This window comes from Ochotona princeps, chromosome 11 (genome assembly GCF_030435755.1).
Source record: "Ochotona princeps isolate mOchPri1 chromosome 11, mOchPri1.hap1, whole genome shotgun sequence".
NCBI lineage: Eukaryota > Metazoa > Chordata > Mammalia > Lagomorpha > Ochotonidae > Ochotona > Ochotona princeps.
Window position 1 is genome coordinate 58,358,618 of NC_080842.1, and position 23,993 is coordinate 58,382,610.

General features: G+C 51.2%; 1 protein-coding gene across 2 annotated transcripts; it reads right to left on the reverse strand.

Annotated features, from left to right (window-relative positions):
* Positions 1–23,782, reverse strand: SLC34A2 (solute carrier family 34 member 2). 2 transcript variants are annotated; one of them, XM_058670433.1, is made up of 13 exons: positions 23,589–23,782; positions 13,622–13,730; positions 13,403–13,537; positions 12,329–12,457; positions 10,919–11,062; positions 9,579–9,690; positions 7,199–7,394; positions 6,455–6,550; positions 5,982–6,102; positions 4,972–5,139; positions 3,917–4,033; positions 3,698–3,822; positions 1–2,292 (listed from the first exon to the last, which is right to left on the reverse strand). In XM_058670433.1, exons 1-13 carry the CDS (start codon positions 23,700–23,702, stop codon positions 1,687–1,689), a joined length of 2,172 nt encoding a protein of 723 aa, XP_058526416.1. In that variant the 5' UTR covers positions 23,703–23,782; the 3' UTR covers positions 1–1,686. The 2 variants fall into 2 exon arrangements, with proteins under 2 accessions (XP_058526416.1, XP_004579392.2); XM_004579335.2 differs by lacking the exon at positions 23,589–23,782 and adding an exon at positions 15,381–15,489.
* Positions 23,783–23,993: the final 211 nt, after the last annotated feature.

A 23,993-nucleotide genomic window follows, 5' to 3' on the forward strand; every position in this document is an offset into this window, starting at 1 on the left:
TTAAAAGTCAGAACGCAAAGTCGACCTGAGCCGCTGTCTGGTTTAGCGTACATATTTACAGAGGGTGTAGCATGGGCGGGGCTGCAAGGGCACACTCAGAAGGTAGTGTGTGTAACAAAATGTACAAAGGTAGCCTTTTCTTTACATGTCATAGAGAGAACCCTTCCTCATTTCCGAAGGAGAGCACTGCAAAACACAAACCACAGGCGCTATTTACCATATAACTTATGAAAAATGCTGTACATGGAGCACGGCTATAAATATAAAGATCTCTGTTGGGAACTGCTATCCATACAGGGGTATCTGGGGAGGGCTCAGCAGTGTCCTAACCTATGAGAGGCTGGGAATAGGAGCAGGGTGGGCCACAGGACCTTGGCATGCACCTGTACCAACTCTCTGTCCTAGAGAAGCTGAAACTTGCCTAGGAGCACTGGGACGGGGAGGAAGAGCAGGAGTATGACTCACACAGGAAGAGAATCTAGGATGAGCACAGGTGGGCCCCACCATCCTGGGCCCCAGCCCTGAGGACACCCCAGCCATGCTTTGGGTTCCTCGCCCTGGGAGAAAATTGTGGAGCTTTGCATTCACAGGGAGAAGGAGGGAAACAAAGCTCACTGGAAAATGGTAGGAAAAAGGTCCCAGTGGATAGATGGCTGGGAGGAAAGATGGCCCGGGAAGTAAAGAAGAGGCAGAAAGTGGAAGCCATCCACACACAACACTTCCTGAAGTTCAAGGTGGACAACGGAGGAGGAAGGGGGCTTCCAGAATTCTCATTTCTTAATCCAGAAGATTTGACAGGGATGACTGTTATCTGACCAAGAGAAGGGCATCAGGTGACAGCTGCAATGTGGCTTCTAAATTAGCCCAGTGAAGAACCTGAGGCCCCTCCTTGGCAAATAAACAGCAGCCCTGCCAAATGCTGCCCATCCCATACTGTCATCCTCCATCATTGACCTGGCTCGGGAACAGGACTCCCTTGTGCTCGGGAAGGTGGGAATTACAGGTGGGTAGTAACCTGAACCTCCCTCTGGACTGCAGGTGCGACTGCCTTCCAAGAAACCTGGGAACTAGGATACCACAGGTAAACTGCTTGGACTAGCCATACCTGCCCAGTTGAGGAAGCCCTGGCAGGGGATTTGGGGAGCACTGGATGTGGCAAAGTCACACATATGGACTTCTCCAGGTCTCCAAGCCATTACACTCACTCTCCGGACCTGGGCCAAGACAGGAAAGGATACCAGTAGTTGCTCTTGGTTTCACTACAGGGAGGAGGTTGGGGGGTTGGGAAGAGACAGTTGCTGGGTTTGTCAGAGTGAAGGATGTCTGCACAAACAGAACATTCACAATGACCTCTGCACCCTAGAGAACCTCTGTAACCACCCCCAACCTTAGATCCCCCTTTCCTTCCCTGGAGGGTGGTCGGAGTGGGCACGCATATCCTAGGGCAGCTGCCATGTGGAAGGAGAGGCATCAGCTGTCTAGCCAGGTGCCACATGAGTGTCCTTTGTGCGGGAAGACGCAGAGAACAGGGCTGACAGCCTGGGCCCCGGAGGTGAGCGTCAGGCCCAAGGTGCACTTGCTACCTGTGGGGACCACAGCCCCAGGAGTTGGAAGAGGGGGTTACTGAGAAACAAAGGGGACAGAGCACATCCAATGTGACGACCCCTGGAGCTTGGATTGGGTCCCTTAGAAAGCCGTGCTCTTTGTGACCAGGGTATCGATGGAGAGCTTGGTCTCGCCCTGGGCCTCCTTGCTCGTGGCCGTGTCCTGGGAGGCCTTGATGGGGATGTCCTGGCTCTCGTGGCCTTCCTCCAAGTCCTCGCAGCACTTGCTGCAGCGGCAGCACTTGCAGCCACACAGCAGGCAGCACAGGCGGCAGCACACACGACAGCAACAGCAGCGCTGCTGGCAGCAGCCAGTGAGCAGCGTGATGAGGTGGTCCCAGGGCTTCAGCGAGTGCATCCACAGGGGCAGGAAGTTCCAGTTCTGGAGCTTCTTGGGCAGGATGCGTGGACAGCGGAGCTGCAGGAGCCGGAGGCACAAGACCAGGAGCAGCACCAGGATGACGGGCACCCCCACCCCCAACAGCACTGGCCAGCCGACCAGCGTGAGGCCGAATACCATCAGTGGGATCAGGAAGAAAAAGAAGACTATGTACACGATGGCGAACCAGCGATACTTGGCTGAGGTGTTGCCTAGCCACTTGGCCAGGCGGATGGGCAGACGGGTGAACGGGATTGGGTACCACAACAGGATGCCAGAGACGTTGAAGAAGAAGTGGCACAGGGCGATCTACAAGACAGGAGGGAGACAGGTGAGTGGGCATGGGAGGCAGGCACAGGGCTTCCTTGTTTCTCCATCTCAGCACACAGTGGGACCTACATATTCCCCAAGGCCCTACTATGCGCCTGGGGAGACTAGAGGAGGCACAATCCCAGATCAGCTTTCAGGCCCTGAAGACCATTAGGCACCAGCAGTGGCTTTGCCTACTGTTACCCCAAGATGCCTTATCCCTGCTTCCTTCCTCTGGCAAGCAGAAGGGAAGTTCACTGGATCCTTGGATTTCTCTGCTCAATGGTTCATTCTTAGTCAGCACTGGGAGGGGGAGGAAGGGATGGCTAGAGTCAGGAAAAACACAACAGCAACCAATGAGGACACAGGCTATGGGTACCTCACCCAAATAAACACAGTTCTCCACGACATCTGTCAAGTGGCAGCCATTATTACAGATGGAGGCCAAGAACTTGGCCACTTTCCCATGCTCAGGGCTCCACTGGACCCTTGTCCAGTAGGGTAGCCATCAGACACAAGTGGGGCTATTATACCCCCTTGGGATGTGCTAGCAGGTGGATTTGGAAGACTCAGCCATAATTCCTGGATCTCATCGTGAAAGAAATATATAGATATAATATAGATATTTTTTATTGCATGTTGATATGATGATGGATTCATTATTAAAATGAGTCTCCTCATATGATGCTATGCCCTCATAAAATGTCAGTTCAAACCCTAGCAGGCTTCAAATCCTAGCTCTTCTGTTTCTGATCCAGCTTCCTGCTAATGCACACGCCCTGACAGGCAGCAGTGATGGCTTAAATACCATGTCCCTGTCATGCACAACAAACCTGGAGTAACTTCCAGGCTCCTGGCTCTGGCCTGTTTTCTCTAGGCATTTGGGAATGAACCAGCAAATCGAAGATAACTCTCTTTTTCTCTCTCTGTCATGCCTTCAAAATAAGATAAAAAGGTTTTCTTTTCTTTTCTTTTTTTTTTTTTGTAAGGTCTACTTAAAGATTAACTTGTCAATCCAGGCCAGGCCCAGTGTAACACCAGGCTCTCACCACAGATGTCCTCTCTGGCTACTGCCTAGCCACAATTCCCCAAGACAGGGCGAGGATATGGAAAGTGCTGTCTTGTCTGGACATCGTAAAAACACACTTTTTGTCTGTCGAGTGGCCACCCACCCTGGTTTGAACAACTGCTGGCAGCTGGGAGGTGGACCACACTAGGAAAGGGTACAGGTAGCCTTGACTGTTCACACATGGAACTAAAGGGTTCCAACCCCTGCACCTTAGTTCCGACCTCTGAATAGAACAGACAAGCATGGACCTCATTAGAAAATCAGTTTGCAGCCACACAGATAAGGTTGAAATCTGCTCATACCCACAGAGTCCCCTGACCCATGCCATGCTCTGACCTGGAGCGAGCTCTTCAATGTATTGCCCGGGCTGGCCAAGGCAGCCAGAATGGCGGTGGTGGTGGTGCCGATGTTGGCACCTAGCGTGAGTGGGTAGGCCCTGTCAATGCTTATGACTCCAATACCTGGGGAAGAAACACAGAAGCACATGACGTTCACTCTGGCATCCAACAGGACATGGCAAGGGTAGCCAAAGCGAGATGCCAGTGAGGAACTTACCGATCAGCGGGGTCATGGCGGACGTGAACACGGAGCTGCTCTGCACGATGAAGGTCATGCCTGCCCCGACGAGGATGGCCAGGTAGCCAGTCAGCCAGGAAAAGGGGTAGGGGAAATCTGCAAGAGAGAAGGACAGGAGATCATCCACAAGCCCACAGGGAAAGCCAGGTGGCTGCAGGCTGGTGCTCAGTAACCTGGGGGCAGCAGCTGGCCTGGGCATGGGGTCGTCCAGGTACTCACCCACCCTGCTGCTCACCCCAGCCAAGGTCTGAGACGGCTAGAGACTAGATTGCTAAAAACCAGTCTCCTTTGCTGTTGTCTTTCACCCTGTACATGCAGAGCATGAAGTCAAGGACACAGGGGAGTATTAGGAAGACATAAACATTCACTGGAGACCAGGTGAGAGAGGCTAACACAGTCAGACTAACCATCCTCCTTCTACAGGCAGGCTTCCATGCCAGCTCCCATCTTGGTTTCCCTATCAATTCTTGTTTTCCTCTTTTCCTTCCACCTCAAGAAACACCAAGCAAATGGAACAACCCTGCAGGCCCATGCTTGCTGGCCAGTGTCCAGGGCTCCCCAGTTCATTCTGCCCACAAATTGGGGAGACAGGGTCTCTTGGATGCATCGCTCTGAGATTTCATGGACTGCCAATGTCAATGGCTTGTTCGGCTCTCACTAGTTGCCTTGGGGTGCTGATGTAGTTATCCAGAACCATACATCCTTCCCCAGATTAAAGGGAAGTGAACATGAGGGTGGATACCTGCTTTCTTTCTCCCTCAGAAAGTCCTGGGGCTATCCAAAACCTCCCAGGGAAACCAAACTCCCAGCTCTCTGGAGTTAAGATTCCAAGGGTCTTGGCAAGAAAATCTGAGGCTGCACCCTTACATCATTCAGGACACCAAGGAAAATTCCCAGGACAAATGACATCTTCACTTATGTACTGCACACAAGACAGGAGCTCTATGCGAAGCCATTGCCAGATAGAAAAAGAAGCTCCCAGGGTGGCCCTGGTGATGTCCAGAGCTGGCAGTGGAAAGGGCAGCACAACCTACCAGTGTTGATGGTCTTCTTGATGACAACAGCCACCTGTCCCTTCAGCACGGAGCCCAGGAGCTTGACGATCATGATCAGGCAGCCACAGAGAACCATCAGAGAGATGATCAGCAGGATGGAACCCACAGCCGTATCCGGGAGGTTGAAATTCACAAAGATGTGCTGGCCTGAAAGATCACAAGCAGCCTCGTCAGGGTACAGACAGCCATCACGGCCCCAGCACAGACTTAGTCCCCATCATCCTGCTCCTCATAGTAACAGCATCTTGGCCATTAGTGACCAAACACGTTGCATCCCAGAATTGGCCATGATGTTTCCCAGCCTCCCTTGCAGCTAAGTGTAGCCTAAGCATGGTTCTGCCCAGTGGACCTCGTAAAACTGGGAAACAATGAGCTCCTAAAATTGCCCAGCAAGTCAACCCTCCTACCCAATTCTGCTACCTCTACATCCTGCCTAGGGCAGTAAGGGCAAGTTAGAGTGGGTGATTTTGCTAATTTAAAAACCTCCTGGTTTTCAAAATCCAGGTATGCCCTCATAATTTCAGCAGACTCCAGTTATATAGCACCCAGGATACAGGAGGTACTAGGTTCACTTGATTCTGGAGGGTAAATTGCAGAGGTACACACAAGGGAATAATACAGTGAACAGAAAAGGTAAAAGATCTTAGGGGCAAAGATCACAGGGGTTGTGTTGCAGCTTGTTGGAAGGAACGGAGCAGGCATCTGGCACAGTGGTTGAGTCTCTCCTCCCATGCTCTCTACTTCTCATCCAGCTGCGTCCTAATGAGCACCCTCAGAGGCAGGGGAGGATGGCTCAGGTGTTTGGCTGCCTCTCACCCAGCAAGACGCCTTGGCAAGACTCCTTGGGTCTGGTACAGCCTTGGCTGTTGCAGGCATTTGGGAAGTGAATCAGTAAATGCAAGTTTAATCTCCACCTTTTCCCTCAAATAAAATGAACATAAATAGAAATTCAATTCATAAAAAAGCACCAAAACATCAATGGCACTCACACTTGGCAATGTTTTCCTTGTGGGTGACGTTCTTCAAGGTCCAGGTGTCAACTCCATCAGTCCAGCAGAGGGAAGGGGAAGTGCAGTTGACAGGTGAGGGCACAGTGATATTCATCTCAGTCTGAATGACAAACACAAGAATGTCCAAAACTTGTGTGTTCTTTCCATGGGAATGGCACCCAGGCACTGGCACAGGAGGTGACACACACTGGCATGTGCAATGGCTCCACACTATGTTTTCTCTCTGCAGAACTGCTTATTCCTCTCAATGGGAAAAGCTCATGGAATAACCACGAACAGCATCAACCGTTAGCCTTTGGTAGCCCAAGAAGATCAAAGACCTGTGAGGCAGGGTGAGCCACAGACCTGCTACAAAGCAGGCTTGATAATGACCTAATTGCACGAGGGCAAGAATGTGTGTGCTTTCCAGCGCTACTCCCACCCCAGCCTCATGAATGTTCAAGGACACTTACCACATTGGTTAAAGTTTGGCACCAAATCTTGATCATACTCTTGTTTATGGCTGATTCGTCATTCATCGCAATTTGATTGATAATTTTTTTGTCCAACTGAGAGAGGCAATGGAGAGAAGAAAGTTACAGATGATGTAGGGTGGGAGTGTCGGAGGCCACTCTGGAAGGACTTTAAGGAGATGGACTTTTAATCCTGAGCCCCTACAGAAGTGAACTGGGATTCATCTAGCTGCACCCCAGGGTGGGGCACAGTACCCACAGATCAGCAGGTGCTTGGTGAATGAATGGTTCCATGCACAAAAGCTCTGGGGACTAAGGGCCAGGCAGTATGGGTTGACTGATTGACAGGAAAAAACTGGATGTAAGAGTGGGTGTACAAGATCCCAAGACAAAAACATCTCCCAAACCTTTCCTATGCATAATATGGACAAACCCCAGGAACCAGGGTACAGAGACAGCTCCTGGGTCTTCTTTTTGGTTGAGTGGGACACTGTGAGCATCAGTGGTGTAGGGGGAGTAGTGAGAAGGTAGTGCCAGGAGCCCAGTGGAGAATCCTTGGTAAGTACGCAGCACTCTCCCGCCTCAGCCCCAAAAAGGTGGCACATGTGAGGGCATCAAGGCCAGACACACTGAGGTTTAACCATCCTTGGAGGTGCCCATACATCCCCCACCTGGTTAGACTCAGTAGGGTGGGGGCCAGAGGGGCAGACAGTTAGCTCCTTCTGCTCTGGGCGGCTGGGGTACCTGGACAATGAGTTTCGTGAAGGGATCCGTGATAACTTTCAGAAGTGCTGGGGCGTCTTCTCCATTCTGGAAGTGGAAGCTCTCCACCACCACGCTGGTCAGATTCTCCAAGTAATGGCTGACGACTTCCAGTGGCAGAAGAACGAGCACTGAGAGCCAGTTGAAGAAGTCATGGACGGTGGCCCCAGCAAAAGCCCTGCAGCCCAATTAGAACCCCGACATCCGGGTAAGTCAACAAGCGAGAGTCATGTACCTGTGTCTCCTGTCACTGGCTGAGAAGGTGTTACCTGTCTGTGCACACGGCAGGTGTGCAAATCTCATTTTATTCTCATGGCAGTCCCCAAGGTGGGTAGCAGTAATAGTCCCATTCAAAAGATGCAGGAACTGAGAGCCAGTTGGTCTGCTCAGCTTAGCACTACTTGGAAGGACTGCTCACGACTGCTGTGTAGTGAAGGCAGTCTTCCTTTGGGAAGGCAGAAGGCAGGTCATAGCCAAAGGCATCCATGTAAGTGAATCCTTAGTCTCCTGGAGACCATGGTGAAGGTCATGAACAGTGTCTACAAAGCTTGAACATCACAGTCCACATCCATCTGGGAAAGCTCAAAGACTCCTTCTGAATTCCTTCCAAACCCCATGGTAACAAACCTTGCTACTTGACGTTAGCTCTGTTTTCTGCAAGAAAAACTCCTTCAAAGAACTTCTGCGTCTCCAAGCCGCTCAATACCCAATTGGATATGGGGTGTGAATGGTCAACACCAGTTAATAATCCACATGTAGGGCAAATGTTTAACTTGACTCATAAAAGAAATTTATTGGTAAGAACAAGTTTTTCTCTATTATTTGAGCTAAATTAAAGAACACTTTCATATCCCACTGACACGGTAGAAAGTAAATATTACTTAGTAGTATGGCAAGATGTTTTTAAAGTGTTTTATAAATATTTGATACAGTAATTACTACTCTAAGAATCTAAGAATATGATCCCAACAATTGGGAGAGAAAGATACACTCTCAAAGATGTTATACAGGGCCCAGCATGATGGTTCAGTGGCTAAATCTTCGCCTTGCAAGTGCCAGGATCCCATATGGGTGTCAGTTCATGTCCCAGCTGCTCTACTTCCCATCAGCTCCCTGTTTGTGGCCTGGGAAAGCAGTGGAGGATTGCCCAAGACCTTAGGATCCTGCACCCGTATAGAAGACCCAGGGGAAGATCCTGACTCCTGGTTTCAGATTGGTTTAGCTCGGGTCATTATGGCCACTTGGGGAGTGAACCAACAGATGGAATCTGCCTTTCAGTAAAAAAAAAAAAAAAAAAAAAAAAATATATATATATATATATATATGCACATTTTTAAAGACTTATCAAAACTGACAAAACAATATGTTGAAAACATATTGAAATACCCCCAGCAGGGGGTGAGTGGAGTCATGCAATCGCCCCACTAAAGTTCTTGTTTCTTCAGGAACCCAAATGAAGGGCTGCAGCTAAGGATGTCCACTGACTTGGCCAGCTCATCAGCAGATAGGGATGACGTTGGCTGCCTCCCCAGCCTGTTGGCTGCCACCTGCCTGACCGCATGGTGGCCACACCACAGAGACAAGCTGGGAACTGTCCCCATGTCCTAGTCAGCTCAGGAAGCGCCCTTCGTGAACTGGGGAAGACTGTCACAGGAACCCTCATAGTGGGAGAACAGTCTTCCCTTTGTTTACATTCAACCTGCCCAACTCTCAGGTCTTTCACATCCACCAAACCTACAATTTGCCTTTTATTGGCATGGAAGCGAGGAACAAAGAAGAAAAAAAATAACACTAAATTGGCTCAAAATGGAAGTTTCAGGAAGTTATAATTATTTATGATTAGGTGAGACAGTCAATCTGACCCTAACTGGCCTAGTTTCAATTCCCCCAGCCAACAGGTTTGAAGTTTCCAGTCAGAGCTCACCTTTAGCAAGCCTTGACCACATGCCAGGTATTTTGCTCAACACTTAACTACACAATTGTATTTAATCCTTAAGATGACACAGATAATGGGGGTCAGTGTTGTGGCCCAGCAAGCTAAGCCACTGTCTGGAATATCAGGACCTCATGAACCCTGGTATGTGTCCTGCTTGTAGTCCAGCTCTGTGCTAATAATATGCTTGGGAAAGCAGTGGATGATGGCTCAAGTACTTGATTCCCTGCCATCCACCTGGCAGATGCTCATGGACTCCATCAAACAGGCTTGAGTTCAATCCATTGGTATGGAAGTGATCGCAGCCCCCATTGCCTTCTCCCCACCATGGCTTCTCTTAGGAGCACAAGCAGTGAGCCTGACAACCACGTCTTCCCAGCCAGTTTAAGGCCTGAGGGTAGCCAAGGCTAGCTCAGGGCCTCTGCCTACCTTCTGAACTCGCTCCGGTCTCCTGCCTGCATGAGCGCCACGATGGTGTTGGTGATGGAGGTCCCGATGTTGGCCCCCATGATGATGGGAATGGCGGCCTGCACGGTCAACACTGGCGAGAGGGACAGAGCCGTTAGCAAGCTCAGTAAGATGGCCTCCATGTTCTGACTATCCCATGTGGTGATCCTCATCCTCTGAGCCTCCGCGAGCTCATGGGCCTCAGCAGAAATAGAATGAAAGCTTGGGACAGCCACCCCAATCCAGGCACATGCCAACCCCTAAACTCTCTGAAGCCCTGCCAGGAACCTGTCTGAATTCCTCTCTCCTTTCTATTACTGGTGCAAGGCCAGCTTGAAAGAAAGCAGAAAGCAACCAGTGGGGAAGCGAAGACGCTCCAGGCCCCACAGGTACAACTGAGTCAGCCAGACACGGCACAAAGTATCTGCTTTTAGAAGGCGTCGTATGCAAGCCAGACATCAAACGTTTGTGCATTTATGAGCCCAGTTCCTAGCAGGATCATTTCTTTCTCGAACAAAAATCAGTGTCCTGCTGCCATTTTCTGACACATGAAAGAAACAGAAGCAATAAGATTTACTTCTATCATGGATGTGGGAAAGTTCTGGCAAATCCAGGCTAAAATGCTGATTTACAAAGAAAAGCAACTGATCAGTTCTATCTAGCCTTCCCCAGATGGTGTATTCCAACTTAGGTAGAGCAAATGTATCAGGCAGGTACAAGTTTTGAATGTTATCTCCAAGGCCAGTTGTGTGCAAGCTAATATGTGATGTCATCAGATGAGCATTGCAAATGATCCCCTTTTTTGCATTGATGATAATGTTCTGGGGTTGCTGCGGTGGCATACAGCAAGGTAAGCCTCTGCCTGCAGTGCAAGCTCGCTTATGAGCAGTGGTTCTAGCCTCAGCTGCTCCACTTCCAATCCAGCTTCCTGCTAATGGCCTTGGAAAGCAGCAGAGGACGGTCCAAAGTCTTGGGTCCCTGTACCCATACAGGAGAGACCCAGAAGCTCCTGGCTCCTGTCTTTGGACTAGGTTAGCTCTAAGGTGGCTGTTGAGTACTTGAAATGTGGCTCCTATAGCTGAGAAAAAGAATTATTTTATTTCAAGCCTAATTGAGGGTCATTACAATGAATCAGCCACATGTGCAGAGTACTAGAGGATCCAGATGTGTTTCCTGAGCTGGCCATCAGAATGGAAACTGGACCCACATTTGCTTGACGGGAGAGTTAGGACGGCAGTGCTGGCAAGGGCTGAGCAGATCCAGAGTCAGTTCCAGACTGCCCCCGCCTGCCACCTGCGGCGAAGAAGAAGACTGTCACTCACGGGAAGAAGACACCATGCTGACAACGACGGACGTGGAGGTACTGGAACTCTGCACCAAGACAGTCACCAGCACGCCGATCACCAGCCCCGTCAAGGGGTTAGACATGATGGAGTTGTTGCTGAAGAACTGCCCGGCCACCTTTCCTGAAAAACAAACCCATGGCCATGACGGGGCAGATTTGGCCAATAAGAAACCAAGCCTTTGTCCGAGGTCAGGTGACTGCGGGGCGGGGGCTGGGGGCAGATAGCTCCTTTCTTGCTGCTGCCTATGGGATCTGACTTCCGCGTGGCTTCTTCTGGCACCATCCCATGCCAGGGGAGATCCGGCCGTTCACATGTACCTCTCATTACCATCTCTCTGATCTAGCTTCCCCCACCCCGACCCCGTGTCCCTGAGAGGCTGCTAGTCAGTACACCCTGCAACCCTCCCAGCTCCCAACCTTCTCCAGCCTTCTCTTACAGTTGTAAGCTGGGTTAATGTGTACCAGGGAGTCACCTGAGTTCCCAAGTCCTCACCCTCTGGGATGTATTCCCAGGGCAGTTTATCCTCCAGCAACGGACCTGTCTTCCTCTGCATCCTCCCCCAGCTGCAGCTTCAGTCCAGGCTCATCCTGGAGCTGGATGCCGAGAGTCAAGTTTGAGAACATGTCTCAGAGACAGCCAATTCACTGTCAGTCCGTTACAGACAAGGCCAACAGATGCAAGGTGGCTCATCCAGGAAGAATCCGAGCATAAAGCCACCGGCTGCCGCTGCTCGGGAACCAGGGAATCAGCAGTACCCCACACCCACATCTTCCAAAGATGGGAGGCAGAAGCCCATGGCCCTGATCCAAGACTGAATCCAGACTATGAAGAAGCCTCAGGTGGGTCCCACTCCTCTGCAAATGTTGGCAACAGAGCGCTGAGAATGTCCCACTCACGGCGCAGCCTCTTCCTGTGGCCTCCATGTGATGCTAGGGGAAAGGGCGGGTCACTCTAGTGACCTCAGAGCCACTCTGTCTGACCTGTCCAGCTTTGAGGTTTGCCCTGACTTTGGCCTCAGAGAAATATTCTTTGTTCTTCCACAGTGTCCTAGGGTAGGGAGGCCAACGGTGGCAGGAATTCCTCAGATAACTCTTCATATCAAAGAACTTCCTGCCTGGGGCTTAGCTGACACACATCAGGAGCTGATGGTTTGGAATCAGCCCCAGCCCTGGCCTGAGCATTTGGAGCCAATCAGAGCTCTTTTATGGACCTCAGTTTTCTTCTCTCTACAATGGGGGCGTAGCAGTCACAGGACGATCTGCCAGGGGGCCTGAGTCCTAAAAGTCTCTAGAAGCTGCCACTGAAGGCGCTTGCTGACTTAGTCCCTGCCCACCAAGCTCACTGTCCTAGCTTCAGCCCCAAAGGGTTGGGCCTTGCGCCGCCTACCTCCAACCAGCTGGAAGGCACTGCTGAGGACATCCAGGGAGCACACGAACAAGTAGAGAAATCCCAGGAGCATAAGGAACTTCCCAATTCCTTGGAGGACACAGAAAATCTTCCCTTTGGTGTCTCGGTCTGTGAGGGGTGGGAGTAAAGACATAAAGAGTTTGAGCAAAACATTGGTGATAGTTCCTATTCACCCTTTGCCCTTCGTGGGTCCCATAGGTGAGGCCGGGCCAGGCTAGGCCAGCAAGCTGCTAGCCGGCAGCACTTAGGATCCTTCTGGCTTCAAACCATTTAGCTGAAAGCCCTGGGGAGCTTCTAAAAGGATTTGTAGGCAGGAGGGAGCCCTGTGGTCTGGGTTGGAAGCTTGACTGGCTGTACCAGGCTGTCACAGAGGGGGTGAGTGAGGGTGGTAGCCGGGTAAGAGCTCTCAGCACCTGCCAAGTGCAAGGTCAGAAATAATGGCCCTCAAAAGCCCCTTCACAAGAGCTCAGGCAATTTTCTAGAATGTGGCTGCCTGGTAACAATCACAGCCTCAATTTGTGCCAGGCTTGGGGCCTCAGATTTCCTGGGCTGCTGCGTGCTCACGCACTGGTAAAGGGCGTTTCACCTTCTCCCTTCTCCCAGCTCCTTCCCTGACTCCCACCCTCATTTTCCCCCAGCTGAGCTTGGCTCATCTCCAGATAGACTTTCTGCCTTGTATTCGAGATTGTCACCCTTGCCGCCCCCCGGCTGTTCTGAATGCTCAATGTTTGCTTTCCTGCGTGCCCAGGGTAAGATGAGAGAATCGCCTGAGCAGCTGTGAGTGGACCTTGTCTGTTCCCAGCTGAATCCACTGTATCTTCCACAATACCCAGGACCTGGTCAGCATGCAGTGAGCAGCCCTGGTGTCTGGCACCTCCATTGGATGACAGAAGGAACAAAAGATTCACCCCCTCTCCAGCCCACTCTGTGCTTGGATATCAAGCCTCAAAACCAGAGGTGGCATCCCTAGCCATGATCTTGGTGCTTAGGGTATCGAAAGTAATAAAGAAAGGAGGGGGACACTGGGTACAAGACAGCTCGTCCCCTGCTCACCTGACCACTTGATCCCCGTATCTTGGAGCTCAGGCAGGTTCCAGGGGTCATTGACCTCGGCAGGCTCTTCTATCAGTGCCACAGTGGAGTAGGATGGCAAGAGCTCGATCTTGGTTACGGCAGCATTGCTATCACCTGCTCAAGCAAGCAACAAAGGCCATGAGAAGCCAGGCCTGCAGCTCCTGGGGGCTTGTCTGCAGCCATGTTCAGAGTACTTACTTTTGTCTTTGTCTTTGGCTGGAGGAGCAGGCTGCTGATCTGCAACCCCCTCGATATACTTGTTGGGGTCAGACTGGGCATTTTCCGACTCAGGCCAAGGAGCCATGATCTGTGGATCGGAAAAACACAGTTTCAGAAACAGCTACTGTAGGCCAGAATTGTGGCATAGTAGGTCCTATTTAGGAGTGCCTGGGTTGCAGTTCTGCCTCCACTTCGGATCCAGCTTCCTGCGGATGCGCCTGGGGAGGTGTGGTTTCCTGGGAGCTCCTGCCCCCACAACGATGGAATTCCAGGCTCCAGGTTCTGGCTCTGCGGCCATTTGGGAAGTGAACCCGTCAATGGAAGACCCTTCTGTGTCTGTCACTCTTCTCAAATAAAATAAAACATCAGCAGCCAATGAGAGGAGGTGGCCCTGTTGCCAAGAGAGGAAGACAGCAAGGCTGCCTGGGAGAGGAGAAGGCAGGGAGGGTGTCCTGCTCACTCCTTGCACCGGTGGGTCCCAGTGCCCTCGTCTACTCCCTCAACCCTGTCCCCACATTGTCATCAAATGAAATGACTTCTTACAAGGCTTTTCCACTCAAGTCTCGAATCCAGGCACCTTGTTGTGCACCCTTCAACTTCTGTCTTAACCTCTGTGTTGGTGATGCAAGTTTCCCCTCCTTCAACATCTCATGCTATGCCAAGGCCTCCCAATCCTCCAGGGGAGCCCTATCTGTTTGCTATATGAGACAGGATCGACTACAAACCCTCTGCTGGTCTTCCATGTGGCTTAACATGCACAAATATACCGGTGGACTTCTGCCTGCCTTACCTGCCGTTTGGGTTTCTACAGTGCATTATACACCTGCTTTCAACTCCAGCAGTGCCACTCACTGCTGGGAGCCTATTTAGTCTAGTCCCTTTATTTATTCCCTGAGCATCAAGTATCAGCTTCCCTGTCTACAAAACTGGGCAATTCCTCATACCTCCCATGGGCCGTGAGACTAACTGATACGGGTTGATGAGATGGAGGTCTGGAAAGTTCCTGGCATGCAGCAGGCCTCTGATTAATTGTGGCAACTCTTGCCATGTCACGCTATCCGATTAATGACCCTTTGTCAGAAGCACACTGTTTCTAGCCTTCAATAGAGACTTCCTTGTAACTCATTTTCTCCACAAAGCCTTTTTCAGGTACTTGGCACACCTGGAAGTGTACACCTGGCAGCCCTTGCCTTGGATGTGCAGAACACAAAGCAATTCAAGTGACAGAACATAACATTCCTAGAAAAGCAGAGTACAATGGTTAAAAATGAGTTTGGCCTCATTAGCAAGCTAAGATATGCAAATCAAAACAACTTGCAAGGTGCCCCCCCCAAAAAAAACTTTACCACCATAATATGCTCTGAGATTACCACTGCTAAAAACTTTTGAAAGCAAGTGGTAAGGTGTCTAAGATGCCTGTCGCCCATCTGTGACCCAGGAAGTCCACTTCTAGGAAATCAGAATCTAAGAATGCTAGATGTGTTAGGAACTAACTGTCTCGCTCTGCTCCTGTTCTTCCAAGAACCTGCATCTGTTCTACGCCTTTGCCTTTCTCTTTCTCTTAACTCTCTTTCCTGCCTCCCGGAATGCAAGTGCTACCAGAAGGAGGCTCTGTCTTGCCCTTTGTTGCATCCCTGGGGCCTGGAGCTCTGCCTGGCACATGAACAACACACAATGAATCCGTCTTGATAGAATGAACACAAGGCAGACCGCGAGGTCGCCTGCTCTCTCCTCTCACCAAGCTGTTTAACCCAAGCAGGTGCCATGAACACGGTGCAACACCAGGAGTATCCTCTAGTAACCAGCTTCCACACGGGAACCATGTAGGGCTTGCATTTCAGTTGAAGACACACCCAGTGCACCCTATGCCACAATATGTTTTCTGACCTAACAGCTGTTACTGAGCCAGGCTGTGCCACACACGGACTCAGGGCCACTCACACAGGGAGGGCCTGCCAATTACTCTCCCGTAGTATGGCAGTTAAGGAGATGCTTCCAAGGACCCCCACAGTGGCTTGAGCCTTGGACCCAGATGGGTTTGATGACTTCTTGAGGGTTTTCCCCTTTGCTTCCGGGGGTCCAGGGGCAGAGCTGCTTTCCCATTTTCTGATCACAAAGAGTGAACTGCCCCAGGAGTGCAGTGCAAGGCTGACTCTGCCACAGAGCTTCACCACTTCACCCTGCTTTGTGCCTCTATGTCCCATAAGAAAATAAGTTTGATCACAATGCCTTTCATGTCAATTTGAATGAAGAGCTTAGACCAGTCATCTGTTGGATTCATTGGCTTAGGTCACTTCTCCTAGAAACCTTGTGATGGGGTGCTGTGACTCCCATTTTATGGATGAGAAAACTGAGCCACCCTGAGGGGTAAGTTACTTGGCTCCAGGACACAGGCACATTGTAGTTTTTCTGACAGCAGATTCTATGTTTGTCTCTCAGTACCTCACTAGGAAACATTTGAACGAATGAAATATCAGAAACGACTGAGTCATGAATTAACAGAAACAAAAATGAGAAGGCATTAAAACTGGGCAAACATGAAGACGCTGCATTGAAGCCATGGGAAGCGAGGGAGACCGGAGTGTCCTCAGCCCCGGCTCCCGCCCCAGACACATGTGCCATGTGCAGCACATCTGGCTTCCATACAACTCATGCTCTCTAAGCCTCAGTGCCCAAAAACCACACCCTGCAGCCATCATTTCAAACCCTAACACATCATTTGCCATCACCCAGCTATTCTCCATATGTACAACTCTGCAATTCCTCCATCACCACCCCAGAACCTCAGTCAACTCTGGCCTCCCCCAGTTCCAGCTAGCACCTGGACCTGTGGTTTCCACCACTGTGTGGCTCTCGTGAGTCCTCAATGTTGGTCCCACCTCCTTGGCCCAGGCTTCATTGACTCTAACCAGAGTAAGGCCTGTTGAACTGATCGCTCCAAGGTCTCTCCTGGGTTAACTTTCCTGATCCATGACTGTGCTGTGGATGGAATCTGACTATCCTTTCTTGTCCATAGCTCCCTGAATGATCATTCCTCTCCACTAACATTTCCAACCTGGAACCCCTGGTCACTTCCCAGGAGCCTAATCTCTGCCCTCCAATGGTCCACACTCTCATCCCACCATTCTGTCCCCACCCTGGGGCGCAGCCCCATCTCATTCCTCTCTGCCTGTCCTCTTTCCTCCCTGTCCATGGCTTCAAGGGCCTCGCCCTCCTCCACACTCCCTGCATGAGCTGCTCCTGTGACTCACCTGCCATTCCATCACACACCACTGTGACAGCTTTTAATTGTTTCTAAAAACAACGGCAACTGCCACTTAATGAGACTCCACTCCGAGAGGAGCCAGATACTGGGCTGGTGTCTGACTTCCATTATCTCACCCCATCTTTATGCAAGAAAGGGATCACAACCAAACCTACTAACCAACAGGAAAGCCTGGGGCCCTGAGGGGCGAAGTCCGCTCCCACACGGCAGTGCAGCAGGTGAGCCACAGGCCTGCTGTAAACGTAGTTCGGCCTGTTGCTGAAGCTGGAACCCTGGGCTGTGACATAGCCATGACCTGTCCTCTCGGATCACCAGATTTTACCCATCTTATTGGGGAAGGAAATGTCAGTCATTGGACTGGTAGATGATTTACATTTGTGATAGGATCTTGACAGAATGTTCCGCTGGCATCTGCAGGTGGTTCCGGGCTGGGTGTGGCCATCCTGTGCCTGAAGGATCCGTGGCAGCATCCCTGGCCTCTGCTGCCCACAGGCCGCCAGCTCTCCCCTAACCCACAACCAATGCTGTGTCCAGATCTCACCAAATATCCCGTGGGGGCTGGGAGCCACTGTCCCAGAGGCTGAGCGATTCTGCCTGGGCTCAAGTCGCGACTGCATCCCCGTGGCTTTGGACTAGTGCAAGTGTTCCTTTGCCTCAGTTTCTCCACAGGGAAAACAAGGATGATGTTTTTGAAGGATCATTGTGATGATTAAATGCGTTATATGTTAGTTCTCAGAGGGACCGGCATTGTGACATTGTGTGTAAAGCCACGTCCAGTGTTGCTGGTTATCCCATGTGGGCACCAGTTCATGCCCCAGCTGTCTGTCTTTCTTATTTATTTATTTGTTTGTTTGTTTGTTTGTTTAAGATATATCTATTTTTATTGGGAAGTCAGAATTACAGAGAGGAGAGACAGAGAGAAAGATCTTAGATCCATTGGCTCACTCCCCAAGTAGCCATAACGGCCAGAATGGCGCCGATCTGAAGCTAGGAACCAGGAGCTTCCTATGGGTCTCCCATGTGGGTGCAGGGTCCCAAGGCTTTGGGCCATCCTCAGCTGCTTTCCCAGACAACAAGCAAGGAGCTCGATGGGAAGTGGAGCTGCCAGGATCAGAACCGGCACCTGTATGGAATCCTGGTACATGCAAGGCAAGCATTTTAGCCAATAAACTACCGTGTCAGGCCCTGTCCCATTTCTCTATCAGTTCCCTGTTAATGAGCCAGGGAAAGCAGAGAAAGCTGCCCCCCCCTTAAAAAAAAACAGTGGCTCAACAAGCTAATCTTCAGTCTTGCAATCCCATCTGAGCACTGGTTTGAGTCCTGGCTGCTCCACTTCCTATCCAGCTCCCTGCTAGTGGCCTGGGAAAGCAGTGCCGAATGGCTCAAAGCCTTGGGATGCTGCACCCACATGGAATACCCAGAAAAAGCTCCTGACTCTTGGTCTCAGATCAGCTCAGCCCCGACCATTGTGGCCACTTGGGGGAATGTCTCAGGAGATGAAAATTCTTTCTCTGTTCCTCCTTCTCACTGAATATCTGCCTTTCAAATCAAAATACATAAATCTTTTTTTAAATCTAAAATTCTTTTCCTAGTTTTTAGGCATACTTATACTGCCTTTCCAAATAGAACTGAAGTTCTTAGAGGGCAGGAGGTATCACTTAGTCATTTCCATGTATCCCTTAGGAGAATGTACAATAGGCAAATTGCCATAGGAAGTTCAGTGAAGGAATGCACTTGGCTCATTTTAACCCTAAGTGTGTGGCAATTCAGGCCTGAGTCTCTGGCAGGTGGCTTGCCCCTCACAGACACAGGCAGGTTGAGTTGGTCAGATTGCTTGGCCTGAGCAACTATAGCAAGAGACTACAGTCCCATTCGGGAAATCCGTAGGCAGTCAGATGTAAGATGCATGACTACTCAACTTATGCTCAATTGTGTCTTCTGTGAGATAAGCCAGACAAATACCACAAATACTGCAAAAAAATTTCAAAGAAAAAGGAATACCCATATACTACCACTTTTTCTGAAAAATAGATTATTGTCAAACAGAGCCTTTGTCAAATCAAGTAATGGGGATTGCATTTAACGATTTTGTTGAGTATTGTCAAATTTACTTATGAGTGAAGTTGGGCATCTCATTTGATTCTTGTTTACAGTCGCCTATTTCATTGCTGCATAATGGTCTTATATTTATTTGGCTCTTTATTTTGCAGATTCACTAAGCCTGACTTCAACGCAAAGCAAAAATATTATCTCAAAAAAAAAAAAAAAAAAGAGAGAAACAGAATATTAAATTGAAAAAACAATCATGTCTTCTGCAATTGGATTGTCCATGGCTGGTCAGAACCATACTTTCAAACACTAAACAAACACACAGGCCATGTACCAACGTGCGAGTTGGTGACGAATGCACTGCTTTCCCTCTGGGAAGTCCTCACACACAATGAGGACATAATGGTGGCCGCGCTCCCATCAGTTCCCAAGGCTGGCTGCCTGCTGGGGCAAGGCCTGGGATGGCCACATTCACCTGCAGGCTCCAGGTTTCCTCTGAACGGACACTTCTGTGATGAAGCCATGACTTCCCCTTAGCCAGCACTTTGGTTTACAAGTGCTTTCGTCTCCTCCACCAACTCTCACTATGGGCTGGATGTCGGTGGGTGAAGAAACGAACAGCAGGTGCACACTCCTTGGCCCTGTCTCCTCTCAAGCAGGCAGCCCGGAGCTCTCTGAAAGTGCCAGCCACTTCCTTCCTGCCCCTTCCCACCCATACCGCTCCCGCCACGCCTCCAGGGAACTAAGTGGGAAATGTAGGACATTTGGCAGCTGTGTGGGCACTACACTCTGTACCTCAGGCCCCTGCCACCATGCCTTTACCAGCAAATGCCCTGGGCTGCCCTGCAGGCCCATGTGGAGCCACAGGGCTTCTGGTTGCCCCAGGACCAGACGATCACTGGAGTCATGGGAAGGAGAAAGAACCACGCCATGGCTCTGCAGAGACCTGACCCTCACTGTTAGGGATCCCAAACATCAGCATCATTTCAAACAGGTTGATTCATCTGCCCAGGGGAGCTGCTGCGGGTGCCATGTGCAGTGCTGGCAGAGGCAACATCCAGTGCAGGTGAGTACATTGCATCCGGAGCCAAGAGGACTTCGAATCCCACTTTGCCCTGCACCAGAAGCTCATCAACCCAGGCACCCAGCCTAGGAGTAAGCTGTTGCATATTTGTTAAATAAACAAACTGTAAGCAAGTGAGAGAAAGGTGCCAGGATCTGCTCTGTGGCACGGGTTTTCCCATGTGGTTTGTGATCTCTTACAACCTGAAGGGATTCAGGCAGGCCCACCAAAGCACAGAGAAGTTAAGACACCAGAAGAAGTCACACAGCTGAGGCAGAATTGAGATCCCAGGACTACTGGTCCCCAAGTTGGAAGCCTCTCCACGGCCCTCACAGCCAGACACTGGGGGAGGGGAGGGCAAGAGGTCTGCAGCCCCAACCCAAGTACAGGGCGTCCTGGGACCTCCATGGTGGCTTGGTGAGGCTTGGGCCTGTCCCAGGGGAACCGGCCAGCTTGCAGAGGCTGCAGGATTCACCCATGTCTCGGCATCTAAACGGTCAAGAACGCTGTAATAACAGGCTGTCGGGTCCCCCCCAAAGGTTTGTGACACCCCAGAGGCTAGCATCCACCAAGGCCCAGGCCTGTCACCAGCTTCCACTGGGCTGGAGACATGGTATGAAGCATGGTGAGTACAGGCTATGGCACTAGTCTTGTCTCATGTCACGGTTACCCAGCTCTTCCCTGCCTTCCCGGGCCACTAGAAGGAGGCAGACAGCCATCCCTAGGGGCTGCAGTGTGCTAAATGCAGCAATGAGACCAGGCTGTGACTGGACCTCGAAAGCTGTCAGTGCCCCATTCCTGCCCCCAGCTGCCCACCACTGTTCTACAACCAAGCTGGCTGCACCCTCACTCCCTCTGACTCTACTTCCTCTCCCCGCTTCCCTTGATGCCACTTTCTCTGCCCGCATGTATACCATGCCAAGAGGATCTCAGGACTCCTCCCCCAACTCCAGGAGCTGGCTTCCGTTGGGCCCCTCCAAGCAGGGCCTATGCCGGGACGGCCTGCACTTAGGCCAAGGCTCTCGGAGGCAGAGAAATGGGGAGGCCTGGGGCAGCGCTGATGCAGTGAGGTTGAGCCACATTAGTTCTCCTCCGAGGACCGGACCTCCCAAGTGCACGGGGGTGACATATATACTATACGTCCGCCGCACAGTAGCCAACAGAGCACTCCCAGGGAGCACTGGGGCAGCTGCCATTGCCTCGGGGCAGTCCCGTGCACACATGAGCCTCCTTAATCTCACAGCCATACACCCAGCCTTCAGAGTTCACATGATCTCCACTCTGTAGAAAGGGAAACAGAGACATAGGCACAGGAATTGTCATACCAACAGGGCCAACACGATGGCTCAATTGGCTAATCCTCCACATGCAAGATGGTATTACATATGAGTGCCGTTTCATGTCCCAGCTGCTCCACTTCTCATCCACCTTCCTGCTTATGGCCTGAGAAAGCAGCAAAGGATGGTCCAAAGCCTTGGGACCCTGTACCCACACAGGAGACCTGGAAGAGGTTCCTGTCTTTAGATTGGCTCAATTCTGGCTGTTGCAGCCATTTGGGGAGTGCACCAACAGATGAAAGGCCTTTCTCTGTCTCTCTTTCAGCAAATCTGCCTTCCCAATAAAAATAAATAAAAATCTTTTTTTAAAAAAAAGTTACACTGATGCTATACTTTTCCAGAGAACTCTAACCAATGCTATCCGGGTTCTCAAGGTGTGCAAGAGCTCAAGCCTTTAGCCTTTCCCAAGAGGGCAATGATGTCCCTCCCACAGCTTCCACTAGCCACCCCAGGGGAATGCCTCCAAGGCCATGGTGCTGGTAGTGACAGAGGGAAGAGGCATGTCAGATGGAGAAGACAAGGAAGGACAGTGGCCTGAGACACAGGTGAGTGGCTCTGGTTTAGATTTTGAGATGTTCTCAGTCTTAAAGACACTGTCCAGTCACTTTCAACTTGAGCCTGATGACCAAACACAACATCCTGGTGCACTCACAATTTGTCTATAAACTTTAAAAGAAACCCAAATCACTTACTTGCCGCTTTATCAGTTATTTGGCATTGTATCAGAGGGGTCACAAGAGTTAAATGTGTCAGCATAAGCACCTAATGTCCTGCCAGCTTTGTGGCACTTTCAAATTTATCCTCCTAGCCTGCTCGCCTGCCTACAGCTGCTCCCCTCATCCTGTCTCTGGAATGGAGGTGGGGATGGGGTCAGGACAGCAGGGTGGGGTGGGAGGGTGGAGGCCAAAAAGGCAGAAAATAAGTTTAGATTCCAGTTAATTCCACATCACTCTGACTTCCAGGGCTATTTTGCTCATCCAATGGAAGACCGGCTATTTTTATGGCCACTTTGCATCTCCTAGCACTAACCTGACGCCTACCCTCCGATCCCTAGGGACTTGTTCTGATGAGATGGCTGAGTGATCCTTTGGCAGGGGTGGGGGATGGGGGTGGGGTGGAACGAGGACTCAGAAGGAAGGGGACAATTTGTTAAGCAACTGAGAGAAACAGTCACAAAGTGTGCCCTTCTTGCCACCCATGTACCAAATGACACAAAGTAGACACAAGATCATTATCAACTGTCAGGGGACAACAAAAGAGCCAGTCTTTGAACAGTGAAACAATGGTCGGTTCCAGGAGGCACTGCTTTCCCAATCCCCAACACTGAGCAAGCCAAAGAGCTCCAGGCAGGGGCTGGGGGGGGGGGCGGGCAAGCAGCCAGATCAGGTAGGGAGCAAGGAGCCTCAAGACAGAATTCCCCTGAGCAACCTGAGCAGCAGGAAGAGGGGATGGGTCCCCTGTGACTGTGCCCCCAGGCAGTCTAGCACAGACCTCCTCACCAAGGGCAAAAGGTGAGATTTCAAGTCCAGTGTCAGCCACATCAGTTGACCCCAGAGCACTCACCCCCTCCTCTTTCTGGCCTGAAGATGCCCAGTCCCCTAGGCTAACCCTCTGCACACACGTGTTCCTGCACGATACGCTGTGGCTGGGAAAACTCTCAACCCATGAGCTCTGTCCTCCCAACAAGCCCTATGCTGGGACGCACCTGCCCCATGGGAACTCCAGCAGCCAGGTCTGTCCCTTAGTCCTTAGATAAATAGCTCTGCAAACAACTCCCCTGGGGCACGTGCAATTCACACTGGGGGGATCCTATCACCTGGCCATCACTACCTTTTACGGACAGGCAAGCCTGACCCATCCCGTTCTCCTTCTTGTTAGGGGAAAGGCAACCCAGGGGCTCACAGCGCCCCCGCACTGAGCCAGACTGCTAGTTAGTCGCCAGCCGGGTTGTGTTCCTCCTCTGACCATGATCCCCAAACATCCCTCACCCTGGAACGCCCAGGTGTGGCTGGCCAGCACCACCCAGCAGCAGGAGTCGTCCTAACAGCGAGCAGTTATGTTTAGAAGGAAAATAAAGCTGATAATTTCAGAAGGGTTTATCATGTTTTCTTTTTTTTTTCCTCTGTCTTCTGCAGTCCACAGCTAGCCAGACCAGCATCGAAGGACAACTAAAAGAATGAAAAAGTCAGTGAAAAGTTTTCAGGGAGCGCCCTCGCCCCGGCTGCTACTCACCAGCGCTCCCTTCGCAGGTAAGGGACTGGAGGAGGCACCAGGTACGGTGGCGCGGCGCCCCGGGTATATATAGCCAAGGTGTTGCGCAAAGAGGCCGGCGGCAGTCGCTGTCATCACGCCCCTCGCACATTCCAGGCCCGCCTGCCGCCGCCGCCGCGGCCGGGACACTGCCTACCTGCCGCCTTAATGAGCCCATCGCGACGTCGCCCGCTGTGGAAGAGAGCGCGGCGGCCGGTAGGGCTGCGGGCTGCGGGAAGAAACTTCAGACGGCCTACCCGCCGAACCGCCCCGAACGCGCCGCGCGCCCTCCACCTGGCGGCAGGCGGAGCACACAAACAGGTGCAGGGCGCTCTCCCCTAGCCTCAGCCTAGCGCCTCTGAGGCTAGGGGAGAGGAGGAAGGGTTA

Excerpts from the sequence above, each read along its gene's own strand:
- SLC34A2 (XM_058670433.1), bottom strand. The coding sequence starts at position 23,702 with ATGACAGCGACTGCCGCCGGCCTCTTTGCGCAACACCTTGGCTATATA. Across the intron at positions 12,458-13,402 it reads TACGGGGATCAAGTGGTCAG|ACCGAGACACCAAAGGGAAG; the intron begins GTGAGCAGGGGA and ends CACCCCTCACAG. Across the intron at positions 9,691-10,918 it reads CAGCATGGTGTCTTCTTCCC|TGTTGACCGTGCAGGCCGCC; the intron begins GTGAGTGACAGT and ends CCCTCTCGCCAG.